Source organism: Sphaeramia orbicularis, chromosome 3 (genome assembly GCF_902148855.1).
Source record: "Sphaeramia orbicularis chromosome 3, fSphaOr1.1, whole genome shotgun sequence".
NCBI lineage: Eukaryota > Metazoa > Chordata > Actinopteri > Kurtiformes > Apogonidae > Sphaeramia > Sphaeramia orbicularis.
Genome location: NC_043959.1, coordinates 50,650,869 through 50,669,361, shown reverse-complemented (window position 1 = coordinate 50,669,361; position 18,493 = coordinate 50,650,869). Strand labels below are relative to the sequence as shown.

General features: G+C 38.9%; 1 protein-coding gene across 2 annotated transcripts in view; it reads left to right on the top strand.

Moving 5' to 3' along the window:
* The window catches only part of dagla (diacylglycerol lipase, alpha), a 32,902-nt gene extending 15,080 nt beyond the window's left edge, over positions 1 to 17,822 (top strand). Inside the window, exons 4-21 of one of the 2 annotated variants that reach the window (XM_030163236.1) lie at positions 110 to 211; positions 292 to 430; positions 574 to 661; positions 1,017 to 1,151; positions 1,245 to 1,322; positions 3,266 to 3,390; positions 3,714 to 3,864; positions 4,465 to 4,548; positions 5,324 to 5,401; positions 5,635 to 5,715; positions 5,916 to 6,058; positions 7,559 to 7,627; positions 7,715 to 7,787; positions 8,391 to 8,599; positions 9,662 to 9,788; positions 13,388 to 13,554; positions 13,781 to 13,798; positions 14,276 to 17,822. In XM_030163236.1, the coding sequence (XP_030019096.1) occupies positions 110 to 211; positions 292 to 430; positions 574 to 661; positions 1,017 to 1,151; positions 1,245 to 1,322; positions 3,266 to 3,390; positions 3,714 to 3,864; positions 4,465 to 4,548; positions 5,324 to 5,401; positions 5,635 to 5,715; positions 5,916 to 6,058; positions 7,559 to 7,627; positions 7,715 to 7,787; positions 8,391 to 8,599; positions 9,662 to 9,788; positions 13,388 to 13,554; positions 13,781 to 13,798; positions 14,276 to 15,380 (2,972 nt within the window). In that variant the 3' untranslated portion in view covers positions 15,381 to 17,822. The remainder of the gene's footprint in view (positions 1 to 109; positions 212 to 291; positions 431 to 573; positions 662 to 1,016; positions 1,152 to 1,244; positions 1,323 to 3,265; positions 3,391 to 3,713; positions 3,865 to 4,464; positions 4,549 to 5,323; positions 5,402 to 5,634; positions 5,716 to 5,915; positions 6,059 to 7,558; positions 7,628 to 7,714; positions 7,788 to 8,390; positions 8,600 to 9,661; positions 9,789 to 13,387; positions 13,555 to 13,780; positions 13,799 to 14,275) is intronic. The other variant, XM_030163243.1, reaches the window with a different exon arrangement.
* Positions 17,823 to 18,493: the final 671 nt, after the last annotated feature.

Genomic DNA, 18,493 nt, shown 5'->3' with positions numbered 1-18,493 from the left:
ACTCGTTTGTGTTGAAGGAGGCAGTTGTAAGGATTGTTCATATTGATTGGGCAGATACTGATCACTATTTCCTCTGCTTCCTTTCCTATCTCTCTCTTTGGATCTCCAGCCATTCTGTTGGTTGAGCTGGTGTATGCTGTGGTTGGAATTGCATGGCTTGTCCAGTATTACCAGCCATGCTCTGATGTCACTGCCAAAAACCTGGCCTTGGGTGAGTGAAAGTGGACATAAAACATAATGACCATCCCCTTTTAAGTTCGTGTAAAAGTTAAAAAATACTGTCCTCTACAGGGATCGTTGCATGCAACTGGCTAGTGATATTCAGCGTCTGCATTACCCTCATGTGCACCTTTGATCCTACGGGTCGAACTTTTGTCAAACTGAAAGCAACCCGAAGACGTCAGCGCAACCTCACTACATATACCCTCAGGTAGAAAGATTCAGATTTGTCTCTTCTCTCTCTTTTTGACTTTTAAATACTGTCCTCCCTCCACAATACTCAACCATGAACATCACCCATTAAAAGAAAAAACAACACGATTTCACTTCCAACGTGTTTTCCATCTCTTTTAGACACAGGCTAGAGGAAGGCCAAGCTAGCAGCTGGAGCAGACGACTCAAGTTCTTCATGTGCTGTACAAGAGCCCAGGATACACAATCAGTGAGTCACTATAAACATTTAACAGTTTCTTATTTGTGGTCAAAGAAAAACGAGAAGGAATAAAACCACAAAATTTACTTCACAAAACAAGGTAACAATATCAGGGAAGTATGTAAAAATATCCATAAGGCAGCTATTTTTACCCACCAACTAAGTGTATTTTACTTTCACTGATAATACTATTGATGACAAAGGACTGTTTATTCAACAACCAGAGACAACTTAATTCTATATAATATGATCACATATTATTGTATTAAATGGTTAATACTTAAGTGGTGGCCAATATGTTAATGGAATAATGCTTTATTGTCTTGTTGTTAGTGTGTTGGTAATCTGTTGCTCTGCTGTCCAGGATGCTTATTCAGAAGTGGCCAGCCTTTTTGCAGAGTTCTTCAGAGATCTGGACATTGTGCCTAGTGATATCATTGCTGGACTGGTACTTCTCCGCCAGAGACAGAGGTCGAAGAGATCTGCTATCCTGGACCAGGTATCACTGTGTTACCACTTGCTTTTCTTTAATGCATGTGTATTCATGTGCTGGATAAAAAATGGACTTTTCTGTTGTTTTTTTCTATTACAGGCCAACAATGACATTTTAGCCTTCTTATCTGGAATGCCCGTTACCCGTAATACTAGATACCTTGACCTTAAGAACTCGGTGAGTTGAAGATATATTACGTATTCTAATACTGTTATAAACTATTTTTGACTCTTTCTTAAGCCTCTTATTAGTCTTGGTAATGACTGTAAATGATGTATCTGGAGGGATGAATAAATTATAAGCTTTTTTTGATGAATGATGATGACATTTTGTTTCTGTAAAAAGTTTCATAAATTTATCATGTTTTCACACCTACCTTATTTGGTCAGGACTGTAAGACTGTGCAGTTTGATGTGGTCTATATTTGCAGGGGTGAAACCTTTCTTGACCTGATATACAAAACCACTAGGAAACCAAGAGAATTTGTGGTATTTAAATAAAAGTTTTTAAGAGATTAGAGGTGTTCAAGGACTACTAATGAATATAGGACTGTACAGAGCAGATATTTTGAAGAGGGCACAATTATGCACAGCAGGAGTGACTATAGATTTCAGTCCATGCCATATACAGGGTCCTTAAACTCTTAAATCCAGTCAATCATTTTAAACACACCTAGGTCCACCTATGTATATATTTAGGCAGTAACACAAATATTGTACTTTTGCCACCATACACCACCACAATGGGTCTGAAATAAAACTGTTAAGATGTGATTATAGTGTGGACTTCCAGCTTTAATTCAAGGGGTCCAAGTATCACATCAATAATTAAGGAACTACAACCATATTAAACAAAGCCCTTGTAAAAGGAGGGAGTTTGTTTAGCGTATATATGGGCCTGTCTGTATCTCGCAGATTATTTAAAAATAAACTTTGAGGCATTTTTTAGCCTTTAATAAATATTGAAGACAGCAACAGGAAAAGTAAGAGAGAGATGACATGCAACTAGGGACACAGGTTGGAAATCAAATCAGGTCATTCTGATGAGGCTTCAGTCTGTTGTGTGCACTCTGCCACATGAGCCACCAAAGCACCCATTAAATATGAATTTTGTCTTAACCCATAAAGACCCAAACAGCCACTGGTGACCTAAAAGATCTACTGATGTAAACAGTTTAATACCTGTTAGTCCACCAATCCTACTAATACATGTGAGTAATTGGTGTAAAATGCAGTTTGTCATCTTTTCATGGTCATTAGATATGACCCATTTGGACATTTAGACGCTCCACAGTTACCATGGAAACACCGTCCTCTTCTACAACATTGTTTCACCAGTAAAACCCATGGAGTTCGATAAGTGACAGTGGATGGAGACATTTGGTTTATGTTCAGTTGTTGATAGATTTGACTGAAAAAGTCACTTTTTCTTCAGTTTTCTCTGTTTGTGATATAATAACCCCCAACATTAATCTGAGCTTTTATGAACATCTGTATGGTCAGTAAATTAAATACAGGGAAATACCTTGTTTTCACTGAAAAAACACAAAATACAGAGAATAATATTCTAATAAATGGAGATAAATCATGTAAGAAAGGTTGAATAGAGAGAAAAATTCATTTGGGAACTGCCACAAAATTAACACTGGGTCTTTATGTGTTAAAATGGATTGGATCTAGTACCTGTTTGAAGCCTTATTTCAAGCAAAGTCAGATGGAAAGTCAGAGGGCAAAAGGGCACCAGTAAAAACCTGCCATCACCTAATTTTATCCTGTGGTTTTAACGTCATCGAAGTCTTGCTCCAGCATGATGGACTGTAAAATAGGTCTTAAATTGGATTTATAATGGTCCATAAAAAGCATTAAATAATGTCATAAATCCTATATGTATGTAAAGCCAAACCTTTACTTCCTCTTGTATATACATCAACAACAATAAAGAACATCGTTTCTGCACCACAGCCAACACTAGCTAGCTTGTTCAAAATCTGTGTGTGTGTGTGTGTGTGTGTGTGTGAGAATCAGTTCTAACCAAGAGTGAATGATTTCTCAGGATATGAAGGTGTTTGTACTCCTTTGCCACAGCTGTTGACTGTCTCCCTCTGTGTGTCCTCCTCCCAGGGTGAGATGAACATGTACAAGGAGGTGTGCTATTACATGCTCTTTGCCCTGGCTGCGTACGGTTGGCCCATGTACCTGATGAGGAAACCTGCCTGTGGGCTGTGCCGCCTCGCCAGCTCCTGCCCGTAAGCACTCAAAACATACACCCCACACAGTTTAGATTTGTTTGGCTTCTGTATCTCCTGAGCCTCTCTAGTGCAGATCAGATTTCATATGCATCAACACTTGCCAAGTGGTAATCCACTGAGACAATACCACTCTAGTTAGACCCACTCACTGACACAAGCAAAATTGAATTAATCACACACTCTTATCCAGATTGCCTGCACTGTATCATACTGTATAATATTTTTGTAACATTCTCTTGTGTATCTCACCTAATGTTTGACAAAAAGTCTAATTTCTGGTTTGTGTTTCCTGTTTTCGTCTACTCTTCGTCTTGCCACAGGTGTACATCAGTGTCTGGCTCTCGGTTGTCTCAGTCAGTAACTGTAGAGGAGGACAATTGTTGCGGTTGTAATGTCCTGGCAATCCGCAGACACTTCCTGGACAGGGACCTCAAGCAAGTTCACATTGTCTACACTTCCTGCCATGATGCCGTGAGTAATCTGACAACCAGCTAATGAGCAGTCAGACCTACTGCAGCTCAAACTTCCGGAAAAAACTGAGACTGGGAGAGGTGGACTGAGGATATTATTTGCATTGTCTTGAGTGTTTAACACTTTTATAGAGGATTTGTCAAATAATAGAGCTCTATAACCCTGTATATAGTGTAATGTCTGCACACCAGGTATTTAATTTACATTGTCTACATTCCAGTAGATTGAATAAAGCTCAGATATTTAATATTTGAGTTATTAAAATAGTTTCCTAACTATGTAGGATCATAAACATGCTAACATGCTACTTCTATGTAAAATTTCCACTGCATTCGCACTACCGTTTCAGCCACATAATGGCAATAACTTTTAAAGTGGCACACTTCTTACTGAGGTTAGCACTGACTCCCTGTCTATAAATGTCTCTCATGAATTGCTTTCCACTGTATATCCTTATAGTTTGCCAAGAGGAATGAGGTTTGATGACAAAGAAATTAAAAGTGCTTGTTTTGCTGTAATGAGAGTGATTCTACAATGCACAAATGTCACATCCTCACTTTATAACCACCATTATCTGTCCACTCTACATCTTTCTCACAGGTTTATGAGACTCCATTTTTTGTGGCAGTGGATCATGCGAAAAAGAAGGTTGTCATCAGTATCAGAGGAACCCTCTCACCAAAGGTGAATTTCTTGTCTTTAAGTTTCTTTCTTGTCTTACTTTCACAATTAGGTTCCTTCGTTCTTCGCCTGCCCCTGCCTCCTTTAGTTGCTTACAACACCAGACACCTCCGGCACAAGTGACGTTTTCATGTTTTAACTCTCAAACTCCCACACCCTGCACGCAAAGAGCAGAGATGTGATGATCCACTTAATAAATATATATATAATTTTTTTTCAGATTTTCCAATTCTGAAGGTGCTCTTGAAACCCTGTACCTGACCTAATAGCCATGTTGTTTAATGAGCTGATTTGTCTGTAAAAATGCAGATTTTCAATTCAGCAAATCTGACAGCATCTAGACATATAGTGGGATCTTAGAAATACTGTGCAAAGATGACCAAAGTCGCAGAATATTTGTGAATATCCATAAATGTAAAGTAGTGATATTAAGTTGGTTTTTACTAACAGCTGTCTTGAAAGTGCTTTAATTTGACAATAAGCATAAATTAGCACCATCATTTCAAGGACTTTTATCCAGTAGGTTAAACCGTATCCTCATTCTGAAACAATTCAGCGTACATCTCAGGTCTTCAGTATTATCTCTGCATTAGGATGTAGCATAGCAAAAGATGAATAGAATGAAGAGCACTAACTCTCTAAAAGAATTTTTACATTTTTTTTTCTCTTGATTATAATTGGTTGCAGGAACACCCAATTGTGCAATGTCTTTTCACTGTCTCTGACTAGATTTCCTCCTTCCCCTTACTACTTTAATTGTTCTGTCTCATGGTATTAGGATGCCTTGACTGATCTGACGGGGGATTCTGAGCGTTTGCCTGTGGAAGAGCAGCATGGGACCTGGCTTGGCCACAAGGTTAAACATAAAAATTCTCAACAGTTACAGTCCACTATACCCTCTCCTCTGAGGTTTTTTCTCAAGTTTCTCTGTGCACTGTAGAGCAATTAGATCCAGTATCATCCCAGACTCAATAGGTCATTTCAGCTTTTAATGCTCAAATAATTACTATGGATAGTTAACCAGAGCTTATTGGCACTAACTTCTTTTCTTCATTTCTTCTTCCTCTTTCCACTGAAACCCTCTCTCAGGGCATGGTTTACTCAGCAGAATACATTAAGAAGAAACTGGAGCAGGAAATGATCTTGTCACAAGCCTTTGGAAGAGACTTGGTACATGACTCAATACACTGTACTTAAATTGGCAGACTGAATCGTGAATACATTTTTAAGAGTTTATACTTTTTATATTAACCATTGTTTCTTATTCAAGGTTACAACACTGCATTTATACAAACAAATCCGGTAGTAGAAGCAATTTTTGGATTTTTTTATGCTTTATTGTGCTAACTGAAGTGTTGTGTCTGTCACAGAATAAGGGCACCATGCACTATGGGCTGGTGATAGTCGGGCATTCTCTCGGTGCAGGCACTGCTGCTATCCTCTCTTTCCTGCTCAGACCCCAGTACCCTACACTTCACTGCTACTCCTACTCCCCACCTGGTGGCCTTCTTAGGTGAGTGATCTGTTTTTCCAATACACTGATGTCATGTTAAAGGGTTTGTCACCTTTCTGTCCCTACCTGGCCCACATTCATAGACTTACTTAGAAATAGATGAATTTTTGATTCCAAGAAGGATCCATCTGATGATGCCATATATTGATATTCTCCAACTATCTAAATGTCCAGATGTTGCTACAGCAGCAGCTGAAGTCATCTCCATTTGCCACCACCTTGCACTAGCAATATTTTCAAAAATCACATCAAAGCTCTTATGCAATTTTATCAACTTATATATCATTCATGCATATAATACTCAAATAGTGCCATTAATATATATCCAGCTCCATATAATGACCAAACATGACCTTTGACCTGAACTCATTTGAATATCATGTTGGAAAATACAGCAAAATCATTAGGTTTGACTTTTAAAATCTATAATATTCTTGCCCAGCTTGTAGATTCTATTACTTGAAATATGTCAAACACGCTATATTTATACATAAAATACATAAAATTTTAGAATCTACGAGGAGGGCAAGATGTTCAATTTTAAGGCAAACTAAGAAGGTTTAAAATTTTACATTACATGCAGAAGTGAATGTAACATCCCAACTGATCACCTAAACATGTCTTATTTACAAATGTTTGTTATTATTATGATCATAAGTATTTGTTGCTTTCACGGAACTCCTTTCCAGTTGAGTAAATCATGTCGCTATTAATACAAAAGAGTTCCATATGTAGTATTACAGACATTATCCCACTAAAAGGGATCAGTTTTGGAAATGCTTGATATTGCTGTTTTGCTTCAGCAACTGAGTCATGCATCACTGAACATGGTTCAAAATGACTTTCTAGACATAATTATGCTTTTTACTGTGCCAGACACACCTGTTTTTAAAATAAATCCAAAGTGGGCAAAACAGATAGGATACCAGAGCATGTCCATAGTTGAAGTGTGCCAGACTTGCACTTTAATTTGTATCGTTTTCCTCAACAGTGTTTTTTGTGATCCAGTGGTTTAGTGGTCATTAGTAGTTTGTTTGCTGACACTGAAGCACTGTACCACACCCTGCTGTGCAAATGGCTGCAGTGTTGTGTTTGTGATGCAAGGTCTGCATGTCTGCATTACATGTTTGGTGTTAGGGAGGTTTAAGATACAGGATTTTGGTCAGAAGATACATGGAAATGTGAAGAATTTTGTCAAGAGCCAACAATGCACCCATAGTTCTCCCTCAAAATGAAACATAAACACGCATTATGGTTCCATTTTATTCATGTGCATTCTAGATATCCTCGTTACTGATGATCACCTTTGTTGTTGTTGTTTGACACATGATCATGAAACATTTATGACTTTATACTGTAGGTTGTACATTTTTAATGGCACTTGGACACAAAAGTTTTAGTTGGAAAACTGTAGTCAATTCTGTTGTCCTCAGTTCACACCTGTGACTGTCCACATTTCCTGTTCACATAATGCTACTGTGTTGTGTTTTATTTGCTCAGTGAGGATGCCATGGAGTACTCCAAACAGTTTGTCACCTCTGTGGTCTTAGGCAAAGACCTGGTGCCAAGGTATCTCTTCTCCCATCCACTGTGTAATTGACTTAAACTGTCTGTAGTGTTGGTATAGTACACAGATCTGATCTTCCTCTCTTGTAGGCTTGGTTTGTCACAGCTGGAGGGTTTTCGGCGCCACCTTCTGGAAGTTTTACAGAAAAGTAACAAGCCAAAGGTAACTGATGTCTTGACAGTATTACAGGCTGCGGTCAGAAAGAGTTTCAGCCCATATGCATTATGAAAGTACTGAAAATAGAACGGTGACATTGTGTAGATAGATAGCTTTTTCGTGATTGCCTGAGGAAGAGCTGTTGATCAACTGAGTGACTGAATAGAACAGAACAGAATAGAATCTTTATTGTCATTATACAGTGACATTTAAGGTACAACAGTTATAAAACTATACATAAGAATAAGTATATAAATTGATTAAGTAAAAAGTGCTAAAAGCCTTAAAAACAACTAAAAACACACACTACAAACATATTCTGTCAGTAGAAACATGAAAAATTCATAATGTATTCATGACGATGTTGTATATGATGTTTTTAAATTTAATTATTCTCACAATGGTATTTAATTCTTCACCGTTACAAAATGTCTTATTAAACTAAATTGCAGGCTTCTGTATTACATGTCACAACATTACAAACATCTCTGCTGTAATTAAAGTATCGTTCAGTTAACTTCTGGATGGTGTGTAAAATCATTCAGTTTGCATAGGATAAATTTAGATTCAGATGTTATGTAACTACAGCACATTTCTTCTGTGCAACAGTGGAGGATCATTGCGGGAGGCACCAAATGCATCCCAAAATCAGAGCTTCCACTAGAGGATGATGATCCTCAATCTCAGCCTGCTGCACCCCCCAGCAGTCGCCTTTGGCTCCACCCCAGTGACCTCAGCATCGCCCTTTCAGCCTCCACCCCCCTCTTCCCTCCTGGCAGGATCATCCATGTTGTGCACAACCATCCTCCAGAGACATGGTGAGAATAAACAGACTGCTGCAGATTCCTGAGGTGTCATTACATGTCTGTTTGATGTTTGCACGTAGAATTTGTCTTTGTATTACAGACCAAAATGACAATAAAGCTCCAGATAACAAATGGTCAGTATGTTGCATAACTAATACGTGGACACTGTTACCTCGCAAAAAACATTATATTTGCTTCACACCTGTGACAATAAAAGAAAACTGGCAGCTCCACAAGATTAAGGTATATACTGCAAACTTGTGACTGTGTGGGTTTGGAGTTTGTCATGCGGCACTCCTCCATTCTTCTGTCTGCACTTTACTAAATTGTCTAATATGTTACACCACGTACATTAGATTTCATTTGGCAAAAGGTAACGTCCAAAACTCCTCTCAAATAACAAACAAATTGAGCCACAAACAGAATCTCGAAAGAAGAGAAACCATGGTACTTAAACTTTAATTTCACCTGATAGAAGAATGAATGAACAGGAAACATGACAAAGTATGTTTTGTGCATTAACACTTTTCATAGTATAAATTGTTCTTTAAGGTACAGATGAGAGAGAGAGAGAGATGTAATATCAAGTGTTTAGGTAACTTCTTTGACTGCTAGAGAGCTACAGATGACTGGTCAGTTTTTCACTAGTGGAAGCAAATATGGAATATCATGAGCCTGAATTAGATGTATGTGCAACGTATGGGTAGATTTCAAATGAAAACTGAAAGTGAATGTTGTTAAATTAGTCTCAGTTTTCTTCGGAAAAAAAATTGCACATTACTCTTACAAAACTAACAAAAATCCTGCAAAAAACCCCAAAATGGGTTAGAAAAGCCAGCATTCTTCTACATATTATTTTCAAACTTGACCATGACCTTGGTTTCCAAACATGACTTTGTGTCCCATCTTGTCACAATATCTTATACTCTGTGGTGCATTAATGCTTCTCCCACATCTACTGGGATGTAAGTGAAGAGGACTATGTCATACTGAGCCTAAGTAAACCCACAGTATGTGTTGTGGTTGTTATTCATTATTACTGACAGACATTTGGCTCTCTCCCCGTCTCTGTAGCTGTGGCCAGGAGGATCCCACCTACTCAGCTCTGTGGGGAGACAACAAGGCCTTCGATGAGGTCATTATATCGCCCGCCATGCTTAATGAGCACATGCCCCACATGGTGATGGAGGGACTAAATAAGGTCTGTTTCATCTTTGTGCATGTTATATATTCACGGGTGTTCCTGTTTTGTGTGGGAAAGGGCTTTTTTAAAAAATGTTTTTCCCGTTTCCTCTTGTTACTGATTTCCATGTATGGGTGAATAACTATGAACAAGTTGTACATGTGAAATGTGTTCAACTAAAATTACTCTGATGTTTTTACTTTGTACTCAGATCATACAAACATTGTTTAAAGTGATTTGTTAGAATGTTTTATGAAGAATTCTGGATGATTGCTCTTGGTGAATTTATGCATGTGATCCATTAACCATAAACTTATCACACCTTTCTTTGTCTTTTTATCACTCCAATAGCAAAGCATGGATACTGTTCAGTCAGTTGGTTTCTTGGGGTCCTGCAGTCACTGTGATTCACAACCTGATGTTGTTTTCAAATAACAGGGGCTTAATATGTATGTTTGCATGTCATGGATCTGCTTTGGGGATTGCGATTTCTTTGTGGCTCAAGCGTTTAAGGTGTAAGTCATACTGCATTGTGTTCTCTGTGTTTACCATTGAGTGTTGAGTTTGATTAGTGTCTCAGCTCTGTGTTAGTTCGTCTGTGATAGGTGAGAGTCTGTTGTGCCTAGTTTGTAGTATGATGCCTCTGGTGTTTCTGCAGGTACTGGAACCATTTTGTCCCCTGTCTGAGCAGGAAAGCTTGGAACCTGATCAACTGGAAGTCAATGAACCTACCTGCAGTACAGCTGTGCTCATAACCTCACAAACAGAATCAAACTCTTGTGCTGTTTCCCCTGATACATCCTCTCCCACCCACAAAGATTCATCCTGTCGTTCTTCCCTCACAGACACTGAGCCAAACTCTGTCCCTCCGACTGTTGTGGCTGCTGCTTCTCTTTCAGATGCTGACTCTGATCTTGCTCCTCCTCTGTCAGGCTGTACTTCTGTCTCGCAGCAGGGCTTGATGTCTCTCCCACTGCTTTCTAACAGCCCTCCAGACCCTCACTCAGGAGCAGTTTTACTTGAAAATGATTCATGCATTCCATTGCAAAGTCAAATGGACACACCCGGCTCTTCTCAATGTCTAAATGCCATTCCTGTTTCTGAAGTCCTGTCTGATGAATCATGTCATATTCCGAAAAAGAATCCATCTCCTAAACTAATAGTGTCACGAGAGCCTTCACAAATAAATGATAGCTGCGGTTTACCAGTGCAGTCAGATCCTCTGGTATAGAGTTAATGATACTCAGTATTACACAACACTTGCATTTTTGTGCATAAAAATAGTTACTGAGCCATTTGAAAAGTGTTCGTTGAAAAAAAAAAATCACAGTATTTATGGTAAAATAGGTAAAAACTGCCATTGTTAATATTATAGTGGAACATTAGTGTAAGTGGCTGTTATACCAATTAAGAGAAACTGGAAAACTTTACTGTTATGACTTAGCTAGCATTACTGCTTTTTCCACTTGCACATAAAACCACTGGCTGAGTGCAGCAAGTCACTGGACGCAGTCAAAGGGCTTCCTAGGAAATATAAGAAACTGGTGGAGTTATTGCCATGCCAGACCAAGGCAATAAGTGTGTAAATACCATATAGACAATGTGGTGTACTACATCACTAGGTAGCTATTGTGTCTTAACACAGCCCAATGGTGTATATATAACCACACAAGAATATAACTTCTAGCACTTACAGTTAAAAATAGCTTTTTACAACCTAGGTCTAAACCCTTCCAAATTCTTACTTTTGTTAATGACATTTGTCATCCAGCTTTACTTGGATCAACCCTTCGTTTCTTTCCACTCCTCTCACAGCTATGGTACATTGGGTGTAAGTGCTAAGACATGAATCTTCTTACCCTGTTCCTGATGCTAACAATTTTTCTTTGTATCCACAAAGTTTCCATGGTTACCTAATTTCTTCCGCATTAACATCTTTCTTCCTTGTTGGCTGGCTTTTATCAGAGTTTCTCAGTATCCTCAGCTCTTCTGTCTTAACTGTCTTTTCCCTTTTCAACCTACTCTTTTGCCTTTTTCTCAACCATAATCCTTTTAAGAAATTATTAGTTAGACGTGATAGCAATGGTGGACAAATGTGTAGAGTTTATCTGCATTGTTCTGCTGTAAAAGTAAATTTTTAATTTGCTTCTAGGTACTGAAATATTACAACAGAGCGTTTTCAGAAATAGCACTGAGAAAACTGGAATGATGTCTTTGTGTCTTCCAACACACATCAATGCTATCTCACACTGTGTACTCATAAAATATTAATGCAAAATGAGACTATGGCTGCAAGGATGCAGTATGTTCTCAGATAATACAGCATTTAAAGTGTAGATTTCACTCTGGGTTTACAGAGCATGTAGTCTGATTATAATTTGTTGGTTGTTGTGTATATACTATTGGTTATATGTTTGATGTTGGTGCCAAATATTTACTGCTGGCTCTACACTTGCAGTCGTGTTTTTCTACATGTATTATTGTTCTCACTCTTCTGTGTCACTAGTCATGTTTTCATTGTTCATCCATAACCACCTCCATAACCCAAACACGATACATGTTTTGTGTTAATAATATACTGAAACCACACAAGATTTGAGTCTGTTTACGTTCATGTCTATTAACTTTGTGTTATTTTATGTTCCATTGCCACATGCATTACATTTTTTGTTTCCATGTCATACTGTTCATTTTATATCATCATCTGTTTCCATGAAGTGTTTTAACTCATTAAACATAACCAAATATATGTAATTGTGTGTTGATGTGATTTGCCATTACTGTTTGTTTGTTCCAAATTTTGAACACAACCAAGGTAAAACTTCAAGGTTTTCATTTAATGTTTCATAAGATTCATAAAGTGTGAGTGTACTATTCTTAAAGGATGTGTAGGTCTTGCTCAGGCATGCTTGACTCCAATGTTGGTGTTTAATGTCAGTTGTAGTAGGCGTAAGCTCCTCTTTAGATTACACTCAGCTTTATCTGAACCTCACTGAGCTATTTTAATACTGTAATAAAAGATGTGAACATATGCAGAGGAGTATAGATGTAGAGGTAATTTAAAATCATTAAATACAGTACATATAATCTTATTAAAGATGTTTGAAATATGTTCTGAGTCAATGTGAATCTTATATAATTCATAAATAACATAAGGGACTGTGGTTGCTTAATGATTTAAACCCTAAAATAATAATATAATAATGGCCAGTTAATCCAAAATAGATTTTAATCTTATTTTTCCTTCCGGTTTCTTTCAACCCGTGACAGAAAGAGGATGCGGCACATGTTTAAAAGAAAAACAAAATGTTTGTCGGGTTTTATTCAATTCTGATGTCAGCGTGTCTACTGTAGCAGAATAGAGTGTATAAGATAATGATATTAAGTCAAGAGAGTGGTCATTTACTTAAATGATCTTCAGATTGAGTAAGTAAGCACACATCTTCAATGTCTATGAGGTTTGGTGATGTACATTTTTGGTTTGACTGCCCTTATGTATCTTTTTGTACACAGTTGTAATTCAGTACATTTTGGTTCTCAACATATTTATAAAGTATAGTAATAATGCCTACCACACTACAAGTCATGTGTTGGTGTATACCTTGTCCTCATGACAGGTGCTGGAAAACTACAACAAAGGGAAAACAGCTTTGCTGTCTGCAGCAAAAATCATGGTGAGCCCCACAGAAGTGGACTTGAACCCAGAGACCATGTTTATGGATACATCAACAACCTCACAGCAGCCGACGCCTACAACCCACCACCGCAGGAACAGTAGTGTTCGGTTAGTACACTGTGGGTGTTTCTTTGATGCCCTGTATACTCAGTTCGTCTTTAACATTAAAAAATATATATATATAATGAAGCAAAAACTCCTCTTCATCTGCAGGTTTACTCAGTATCATTTCTAATCTTAACTATCACTGCTAAACTCTATTATTGCTACTAATTGCTGCTTTATTGTTTTCTCAAAATCGTTGTTTGTTTGTTCCTTTTGGTTACAAAAAAAGACAAAAACCATTGTTACGGTAAGCAAAGCATGCAATTACTAACTATGCATAATGTGCTCCCTTCTCTCATGCACGCATGCACGCTGTCTGATCACAGAGCAGTTACGACGTATGGTAGTATTCAGTTCCCTCCTCGTCCTCTCTGGTTTAGCCCCTGTCCAAAGTCAGTGTGAACTCCTCAAAGGGATGGTTGACAGTAGATATTACCTCTCCTGTATTAGATGCTGACACAAGAGTATATACACTGGGATACACTCCTGGGGTCACAGTCTCTCCTTTCTGTTCATCTACGTATGTAATGTTTTTGCTGGTGTTCACTAGTGTGTAGAAAGTAGATATGGTTCACGTACTAACACTTCCCCATTTTATTCCTTTTTGTTAAAACCTCCGTAAATTGTTTGACCCCTTTTTTGTCTGTCTTGTGTTTTGAATCCTCTCTCTCCCTTTTCCCTGTCACTACTTGCCATTCCTTTCTTTTCCTCTCCTCTCCTCTAGTTCTTGTGCCCAGTCTGAAATATCTCTGGATGGTTTCTCTGAGTGCCCTCCCCCTCCAGTGCCTGTAGTGCTGCGTGGAGCACGGGAGCGTCTGGCAGTGGAGCTGAGGGACCGCAAAGCACCACTGGCCGTCATGGAAAGTCTCTCAGACGCCGAATCCCTCTATAGTCTGGATTCCCGTCGCTCCTCAGCTGCGCTGCGGGGTTCACCAATGCTGGGTAGCCTTCCGTTCCCTCTGGATGCCCCCATACCTGAAGAGAACCCATCTCTCAGCTCTCGCACTGAACTACTAGCTGCTGACTGCCTCTGCCAGGCTACGCCAGAGCATCTTGGTGAGGTTGGACCCTTCTTTACGCCGCTAGAATCCAGATCCACTCCAGAATACCCGATGCGCCTATCCCCCGCCACACCTCGCTACAGTGGACATCATTCCCCTGCTTTGCTAAACCAGAGTGTGTTGGCTCAGCCTTTAAAGCCAGAGCCAAAGACCAACACAAAAATGCTTCCTGATGGGGAATACCAACAAATTCCTGGTGTCTACAGCCCTGGGAGTACTCCAGATGCTCCGCTCAGTCCTCAGATTGGTTCAAGACCCGTGGATGGAGAAAAAGAGGACTGGGAGCTGGAGGCAACGGACAAAGAGTTAACTACAGAGACCCGACCGGCAGCTTCCACACCACCACCCCAACTGTCCAATGGAAACCCCAGCCAGGCGGTGCTGGAGTTTGCCCAGTACTTAGACTCTCTTTTCAGACTGGACGGCAGTAGCTCACCGCCTCTAGAGCTATCTGACGGGGAATCAGAGTCAGGCCGGGGCTCCTTCAGCCAAGGTGAGTCTTTGGGAGAAGGACAGCAGTTGGATGACAAACAACTTCTGGCCAGAGCAACACTGGAACCTAACCTCGTCCCTAAGCCCCCACGCACTTTTGCTGGATCAGCCGACCCATCTTCTGGCATCTCTTTGTCGCCCTCCTTTCCTCTGTCATCCTCTGAGGAGCTCAACGACCTTTCCCCTGGGGAGGGTGCCCCATCAGCCATACACTCCCTAAGAACATCTACCCCTCTCCACTGTCCTGAAGAGAACACACTATCGTCTATGGTCTAGTGGGGCTCCCGAGAGTCGGTTGTTCTAAATTGAGAGATGCAGTCATCCAAAATTTTAAAACATATCACAGTACATGCATGCGATGGAATGCAGTCACTCATCGGAGATACAGAACTAGACTGACCAACTCATGAACTATTTCCATTCTTCAGGTGTCCCCTTTGAACGCTGTTTATAGCATTTTCACACTATTGCAATGACTGAAAAAAATGATACCTCTCTCTGCATGCCAGGGGGCTGTGCTGCTTTTGGGTGAATATAAATAACTGTAGCTTCACAATACCATTCCAAAACAATGTGGTCTCATCCACATAGGGACGCGTCAGCATTACATCTGTTCCCTAACTTCACTAAATCAAAGGGAGAATAGTTAACTGAGCAGGGAAAAACTAACACTGTAGAAGAGGTTACCATAGGCACATCAACTTCCTACACCCTCAGCAGCTACAGAAGTTTGTCCAGCTTTTATTTTATTTTTTAAATCAGGAATGTGATGATGGACATACATGTCAATCAATAGAAGTGAGAAGACATCACAAAATGTTCCTCAGGTCTATTAAGAATTGACTTTGAGAAAGAGAGTAAATGTGTTTCATTGGTGAGAATTCATGTGTCTTACAAAGTTAGTGATTGTGACAAAGTTATTACAGACGCCTATGGATGTTTTTGAGTATTTTGGTTACTCTTTATAGTGCATGAAACTTTTTTTCTGTCTTTTTTTTCCAGAGAAATTGTCACTAAGCCACTTAGACTGACATTTGGATACTCTTGCACATGTCATATTGCTAAATCCCCCTTTGCCAAAAAATTTAATACATCGTATTGCCAAATGTATTTATGAGATGTAATTTTGTATATGTATATGGATATTGCTTTATTTAAACACAAGAGTACCAAGCTAAGTTCATTACTTTTTCCCTCACCATTCTGTTGGTTCCCTTGTAGACTGTTACACAGCAGCACCACAGAAAAAGTTGCCATCCTGACCTTAAAACACTGCCATGGCTTTTATCTCCAGAACACAACCCCTGGACCTGGGGTCTTGACATCAGCTACTAGGCCAGAATAAAGGTGTTCTAATCTCTAATACTCTTCTCTTTAGGGAGCTCTTAGCAGTGTGCCCAGGTCAGGGCCTGCATGTTTTATGCATTTCAGAGTAGCATGGCTGGTTAAAAAGCAAGTCTTGTCATCAAGTCATAATGAATAAGCTGAAACATGCACAGAAATGACCACATATGTAAGCACTGAAAAGCTTCATACATACCCAGGTCACCAGAGAGGATCAAACTGTGCATCTTAAAAGTGTCCCAGGAGATCGTTTCTCTTGTTCTTAAGGTGCTCTCTCTCAGTCATCTTGGATGTCAAGGTGTTTGCTTCCCTTTAATCTGGTTCATCTCAAACATCCTTCAGGTTGGACTGCATTAATAAATGGGATCGAACATTACAAGGAATGCCAGTAGTAAGCATGTGGCATACAATCTTCCATATCACTGAGGTGTAACAGGTGGCTCACAATTTGCATTATTTATTACTGTTAATATTGTTATCACATTTATTGCTATATTTGATGGTATTATTATCCTTATTGCTCTTGCAACAGATTGGTTTGATGTCAGTGGTTTTTATCTCAGTTGTCGGGACAATGTGGGGAACTTCTGAGACTTTCCCAATGTAAGGAGTTATATATTTCAGCTTTTTTTCTGTCCAAGTGGAAAAGTATTTAACATTCTGCAATGGCATGGTGACAATATGCTCTTTCTTTTCTTTTTTTTAACAAATGTTTCATAGTGGTGAGACATGCTGCAGACTGACAGCCTGCTCACACTGACCTTTGGTGCAGTGCCACCGTCAAGCCTGGAGTCACCATAGTGATCTGCACAGTTTCTCTATTTGGAATGAGGTTTGCTGTGGTAACTCACAGCAGACGGTTCCAGCCAATTTACAGTCTGACACTACTCAAATTATGCTGCCAGTCCTAGTGGGCTCTTACTAGATGCACTATGGTTGGGCCAGCAATTTCCTACCTTCAGTAGCTCTGCTTGCAGTAAGTCATATAGAAAACACTGCTGAAACAAAGCACTACAATACTTTTCACCATGATGTGTACAGCACCATCCTCTATGTGTAATTATTTATGCAGATGTCTAAAAAAAAGATTGAAATCCAATAGATTCATGTAGAAAACAGCTATGTAAACACTAAGGAGATAACTATATTAAAAGATATCAGTATTGCCATATAGAAAAAAATCTAAAGTTATTTATTCAAACTATTGGCAGATCTATAATTGGTTTATATTGAAAGAGAAATAATTCAACTATGTCTTGTCCATGTTTACCTGGTTTGCTTCCCTTCCCTTCCCGCCCCACAAAGAGAATGTATTTAATCCCTGTCCCTCACTGCCCTGCCTGTAATGAAATAAACTAAAAACTATGAAAATAATGTTTTGGCACATTTGTTTAGATTCAGAATATCATGTAATATTATACTGGATAAAATAATGACTGGATGAAAATTCTACGATATATAAGTGATATACACACTTATATAAATGATATAAGTGTATGTAACAATATGTTCATGTGTAACATATTACACAAACATTACACACGTTCACTGTATATGTATGTTTTTCGTTTTTAATTGTCTGATCATGAAGACATTTGTGCTTTACATTTTCTGAAATGCTGAGTACAGATGAATTCGGTGTGAACTTTGTTTTGGCTTGAGTTGTTCAGAGCTATATTTAAGAGTAGATGTAGGTGCAGTGTACTATGAGTGTGTAGTAGGCTTGATGGAGATCACAATCTACTGCTCAACCTTATGGAGGTGTCATGGGTGAAATGAAACAACATGGATGGAGGTGTCTATTTGATAACAGCAATGATGCATCTTCTACATGACACAAATACACTCCATTACCACACATTAGCCCCAGACATTTTATTACAATATTAATTTATCATTTCTTTTTTAGTATTTTTGTAATATGAGATACCTGTAATATGTGATGTTACATTTCATCAATGAACAACTGAGTTAATAACCAGCTCTCAATGTAAGCTTAATTTTAGTTACATATCCCCAGTCTGTGTGATCTAGAGCAAGTTAAC